This window comes from Haplochromis burtoni, unplaced genomic scaffold (assembly GCF_018398535.1).
Source record: "Haplochromis burtoni strain Fernald_Lab_line unplaced genomic scaffold, NCSU_Asbu1 Contig_285, whole genome shotgun sequence".
NCBI classification, from domain to species: Eukaryota; Metazoa; Chordata; class Actinopteri; order Cichliformes; family Cichlidae; genus Haplochromis; species Haplochromis burtoni.
Window position 1 is genome coordinate 583,774 of NW_024582646.1, and position 6,000 is coordinate 589,773.

Consider the following 6,000-nt stretch of genomic DNA (forward strand, 5'->3'; position numbering starts at 1 on the left):
GAATTGCAGAAGAGCAGGTAGTAGTGGTGATCACATGCTTTAAGAAAAAACAAAACAAAAGGTGACGTATAAGAGTGGAGAAAGGTGCACAGAGGTTGATTTTTGTAGAAGGCGTCATATGCTAAATTGGCAATAGAGCTAACAATGCTGTAAAACAGGACCCAACACTGACAAGTCTAAAGTTCAACAGGTTTATTGAGTTAAAGTAAGTGAGAAGTTGAAAGGGGAGGTAAACACACGGATTCCTGACAAAACAAAGCAGGTAGGAGGACCTGTCACTGAGTCACTGAAAGAGTTAGCCTTGGATAATCCACAGAATAGCTCCACAGAGTGTTGTTTAGAGTGAATTTGACTGCCTACTTGGTTGGTCTGGAAGAGATACTTGCAGAGGGACAGAGTCGTAGGAAGGTGAAGAGGCAGGTGAGTTGAAATTGAAAGTTTCTTGATCAAGGATTTCAGGAGGAGAAGACCAGTTTGACAGAGACAGTTAGGGGACACTGGAGGTGGAGCTGCTCTTAAGGCAGGGGACAAATGGGACACATGGCAATGAAGGTGTTACACTTGAAAGCTTGTGCCACCACAGGAGACACGGAGGAGCCAGATTACCAGTTAAAGGAGGCATAAAATCTGGTGGAGAGTGAACCCTGGATCTGGTCATACCAAGATCTGCCCAACCCAGCATAAACCCAAAACAGCAAACAGACCAGGAAGGACCATGACAAAGATTGGAGACTGCAAGGTAGTATCAGAAATCTAGCTAGGCAGCATTAGGTGGTAGTCTGCAGGATGACTTTGGAACTCAAGAAGAGTAAGGGAATGAGGAAAGGACTAAGTTATGGAAGCTGAAGGAAGAATGTTATGCAGCATTTAGGAAGGAGTTAAGGGTTGTAGGGAAGAACTGCCAGATGACTGGGAAAAGTACAGCTGACGTGGTTAGGGAAACTGCCAAGAAAGTATTTGTCTACAGCCCCTTCTTGCTCTGGCCCCTTTACACTGAATACATGTGTGAATGAGAGACAGGTAGGAGTAACAGTGAAACCGGGGCAAAGGGAGTTAAAGTACATGACTGGTCCATTACCAGGGATCAATCATCCAAAGCATTGGTCAGTGCACAAAGGTGTTGGTGGAGATGAGTGTCAGGGTTGAATGGACAAAATTAGGAATGAGAATTAATAATGCAATGGAGTGATAGCTTAGGTTGAGTTGTTTGGAGACAAAGCTAGAGAGGCAAGGTTTAGACATGTTAGACGTGTGCAGTGGTGGGATGGTGACTACATTGCGCAAAGGGTGTTGAACATGGAGGCAGGAGGGAAATAGGATAAGCACAGAAAAGATACATGAATGTAGTGAAAGTGCATATACAGAGGGTTGGTTGTGAGAAGGATACTATTGATAGCAAGAGACTGAGCCAGATGAAACACTGGGAGTATACATATATATATATATATATATATATATATATATATATATATATATATATATATATATATATATATATATATACTATAGCTATGCTAAGCGAGCCTACCGCAGACATGAGCGAGACAGATAAATATGAAGGCATGCCGGCTCGGACGTCGCCCGGATCAACAAGGTCCGCGTCAGGTGTTGAGGAACCAGGGCACCCTGACGAAAAGTGGGCTACTGGAACAAGAAGGCATCGGTGGGCAAGAGACGAAAACAGGGCGTTGTTGGAATGCTACTACGCAAGTAACCCCGGCGGAAGGGGCTACATGAATAGGATGACGGACCTATGGATTCTTCGATACCCAACATCCACAATGACGGCGAAACAACTAGTAGCTCAGTGTTCCAACATTCGAAAGAAGGGACTGCTCTCACAGCTAGAGATTGACGAGGTACAACACAAATGCTACGGCAAGGAGGAGTCAGGACGCCAGGTCAGGGGGGAGATATCATCACCCCCACCCGAGATTGGGTACATAGCCCCAAGTGCGATAGGAGAAGGATCGTTGAGTGCGAGAGGAACTGACCTGAAAAATAGGATCATGGCCAAGCTTGAAACCTGGATCCCCCGTAGCCGGTTACCAAGATTACGTGAAGTACCCTCAGAAGGTCTGCTAGATGATGTTAATGCAGCACTACGGGCAATACCTACAACCACGATTACCGACACTAACAAGCTGATCTACAATACGGCAGCAGTGATCAGTGAGATGCTTGGCTACAAGTTGAACAGCCACAAGGGGCAGTACCCTCCATGGAGAAGGAGGCTAGAGGGCAAGATCAAAGTAGCACGGAGGGAGGTTAGCCAACTAACGGAGTTGCAGAAAGGTGCGACAAAGAAGGTGCCTAAGAAATACAGCAAGCTGTCCATACCTGAGGCCTTGGAAACTGCCAAGCAAAGACTCACAGCCTTGGCCAGCCGCTTGAGGAGGTACACCAGAGAGATAGAAGGCAGGAGAATAAACCAGCTGTTCTCCACAGAACCAGCAAAGGTGTACTCTCAGTGGCAAGGGAACAATAATAAGAGAACAGCACCACCAAGGCTGGAGACGGAGCAATACTGGAAGAGCATATGGGAGAAGGACGCAACCCATAACGGCAATGCTCAGTGGCTAGTGGATCTGAGGGCAGACCACAGCGACCTCCCTGAACAGGGTCCAGTAACCATCACAGTGGCAGATATCCAAGAAAGGGTCTCCAGTATGAAGAGTTGGACAGCACCAGGGCCCGACATGGTTCACGCCTACTGGCTAAAGAAGCTGACTGCACTCCACGAGCGTCTGGCAGCACAAATGAACCAGCTGCTAGTTAACGAGAGACACCCGGAATGGCTAACCGAAGGTCGGACGGTCCTGATCCCCAAGGACCCCAAGAAGGGACCGGTCCCCTCCAACTACCGACCAATAACCTGCCTCAGTACTACATGGAAGCTCCTGTCAGGCATCATATCGGCTAAGATGAACAGGCACATGGGTCAATACATGAGTGGGACACAGAAAGGAATTGGCAAGAATACCAGAGGCGCAAAACACCAGCTACTGGTAGACAGAACAGTCAGCCGAGACTGCAAGACCAGACTGACCAACCTGTGCACTGCCTGGATTGATTACAAGAAGGCCTATGACTCAATGCCCCACAGCTGGATACTGGAATGCCTAGAATTGTACAAGATCAATGGGACCCTAAGAGCCTTCATCAGGAACTCAATGGGGATGTGGCGTACAACACTAGAGGCCAACTCCAAGCCCATAGCACAAGTCACCATCAAGTGCGGGATCTACCAAGGAGATGCTCTGTCCCCACTGCTGTTCTGCATAGGCCTGAACCCCCTCAGTGAGATCATTAACAAGACTGGCTACGGATACCGACTACGGAACGAGCAGTTGTCAGCCACCTCCTGTACATGGATGACATCAAGCTGTATGCCAAGAGTGAACGAGACATCGATTCACTGATCCACACTACCAGGCTATACAGCAATGACATTGGAATGTCGTTCGGACTGGAGAAGTGTAGCGGATGGTAACAAAGAGAGGGAAGGTAGTCAGAACTGAGGGGATTGAACTACCAGAAGGCAACATTGCAGACATAGAGGACAGTTACAAGTACCTGGGGATCCCGCAGGCGAATGGGAACCATGAAGAGGCCGCTAGAAAGCTGCAACCACCAAGTACCTGCAGAGGGTCAGGCAAGTCCTGAGGAGTCAGCTGAATGGTAAGAACAAGATCCGGGCCATCAACACGTACGCCCTGCCCGTGATCAGGTACCCTGCTGGGAGTAATAGGCTGGCCAAAGGAGGAGATAGAAGCCACTGACATAAAGACAAGAAAGCTCCTTACCATGCATGGAGGGTTTCACCCCAAGTCCAGCACCCTGAGGCTGTACGCTAAGCGGAAGGAAGGGGGCCGGGGACTGGTGAGTGTCAGCACCACAGTCCAGGATGAGACAAGGAACATCCAAGAATACATTGGGAAGATGGCCCCAACTGACCTAGTGCTCAGTGAATACCTCAGGCAGCAGAAACCCAAGAAAGAGGAGGGAGACGAGGAACCATCATGGAAGGACAGGCCCCTGCACGGTATGTACCACCGGCAGATAGAGGAGGTGGCTGATATCCAGAAATCCTACCAGTGGCTGGACAAAGCTGGACTGAAAGACAGCACAGAGGCACTAATCATGGCAGCACAAGAACAAGCTCTGAGCACAAGATCCATAGAGGCTGGGGTCTATCACACCAGGCAAGACCCCAGGTGCAGGCTGTGTAAAGATGCCCCAGAGACAATCCAGCACATAACAGCAGGGTGCAAGATGCTAGCAGGCAAGGCATACATGGAACGCCATAACCAAGTGGCCGGCATAGTGTACAGGAACATCTGTGCCGAGTATAACCTGGAAGTCCCGAGGTCAAAATGGGAGATGCCCCCAAGGGTGGTGGAGAATGACCGAGCTAAGATCCTGTGGGACTTCCAGATACAGACGGACAAAATGGTGGTGGCTAACCAACCGGACATAGTGGTGGTAGACAAACAGAAGAAGACGGCCGTAGTGATCGATGTAGCGGTTCCGAATGACAGCAATATCAGGAAGAAGGAACACGAGAAGCTGGAGAAATACCAAGGGCTCAGAGAAGAGCTCGAGAGGATGTGGAGGGTGAAGGTAACGGTGGTCCCCGTGGTAATCGGAGCACTAGGTGCGGTGACTCCCAAGCTAGGCGAGTGGCTCCAGCAGATCCCGGGAACAACATCGGAGATCTCTGTCCAGAAGAGCGCAGTCCTGGGAACAGCTAAGATACTGCGCAGGACCCTCAAGCTCCCAGGCCTCTGGTAGAGGACCCGAGCTTGAAGGATAAACCGCCCGCAGGGGCGTGCTGGGTTGTTATATATACTAATATATAGTATAGGTAGGTAGTAACAGCACTAGGTGCGTGACTCCCAAGCTAGGCGAGTGGCTCCAGCAGATCCCGGGAATAACATCGGAGATCTCTGTCCAGAAGAGCGCAGTCCTGGGAACAGCTAAGATACTGCGCAGGACCCTCAAGCTCCCAGGCCTCTGGTAGAGGACCCGAGCTTGAAGGATAAACCGCCCGCAGGGGCGTGCTGGGTGTTTATATATATATATGTGTGTGTGTGAAAAAGAAATTAAAGCATCATTTTTATTCAGTCTCAAGCCTGATTTTAAAATAAAATTTTAAGTTATGATGGGGTTTATGGATGTTGTAGCGGTGGCTAAAGTAACGCTCTGTGTTCATATAATACAAAAACAAAGAAATGTGTTTGTGTGTCGGTAGGTACCTCCATTTTTTGATACTTCTCCCAGGCAGTTGTTTGGCACTTTTTGCGCACATCGTTTATGACAATTAAATTTACAGTCTGAGAGAGAAACAAGAAAGAGGAACACAAGGCTTAGGAAGAGGCTTTGACATCTGCACCACAGTAACTGTTCAAAATCTTAATACAGATGAAGACATGATGCAGTTAAAACTCCAAAACGGCCAGATTACACTATATTGCTAAAAGCATTTCCTCGTATGCCTTTATGAAGTTGAGCGACATCCTATTCTTAATCCATAGGGTTTGATGTTGGCCCAACCTTTGCAACCTTACACCTTGGCTCACAGTCCCCACTCATTTATACTGAAGGTGTTCTATCATGTTGAGGTCAAGACTGTCCATGTCTTTATGTTACTTGATTTGTGCACTGGTTTGCACACCAGTTGTACGCCCTTTCATTTAAGACGTCTGATGATGCAGTTCTATATCTCCCTGTTCCAACATAATTGCACTTATGTTGGAACAGGGAGATATAGAACTGCATCATCAGACGTCTTAAATGAAAGGGCGTACAACATGATGTCTATAACCAAGGTTCTAGAAACTGTTAAACAAAGCTCTGGTGAATAGGATGGATTTTCTCCAAAGATCCATCCAGGGTGTACTCTAAGCCAGCGGTCCCCAACCCCGGGCCTCGGACCGATACCGGTCTGTGAGTCGTTTGGTACCGGGCCGCGAGAGTTGAGGCTCAGGTGTGAAATGT

At 48.4% G+C, this 6,000-nt stretch overlaps 1 protein-coding gene across 2 annotated transcripts in view; it reads right to left on the reverse strand.

The window, feature by feature from the left end:
* Positions 1–6,000, reverse strand: part of prkd1 (protein kinase D1) — a 79,489-nt gene that overhangs the window by 38,580 nt on the left and 34,909 nt on the right. For both annotated transcript variants that reach the window (XM_005940983.3, XM_005940984.3), the window contains one exon: positions 5,259–5,336. In XM_005940983.3, the coding sequence (XP_005941045.1) occupies positions 5,259–5,336 (78 nt within the window). The remainder of the gene's footprint in view (positions 1–5,258; positions 5,337–6,000) is intronic.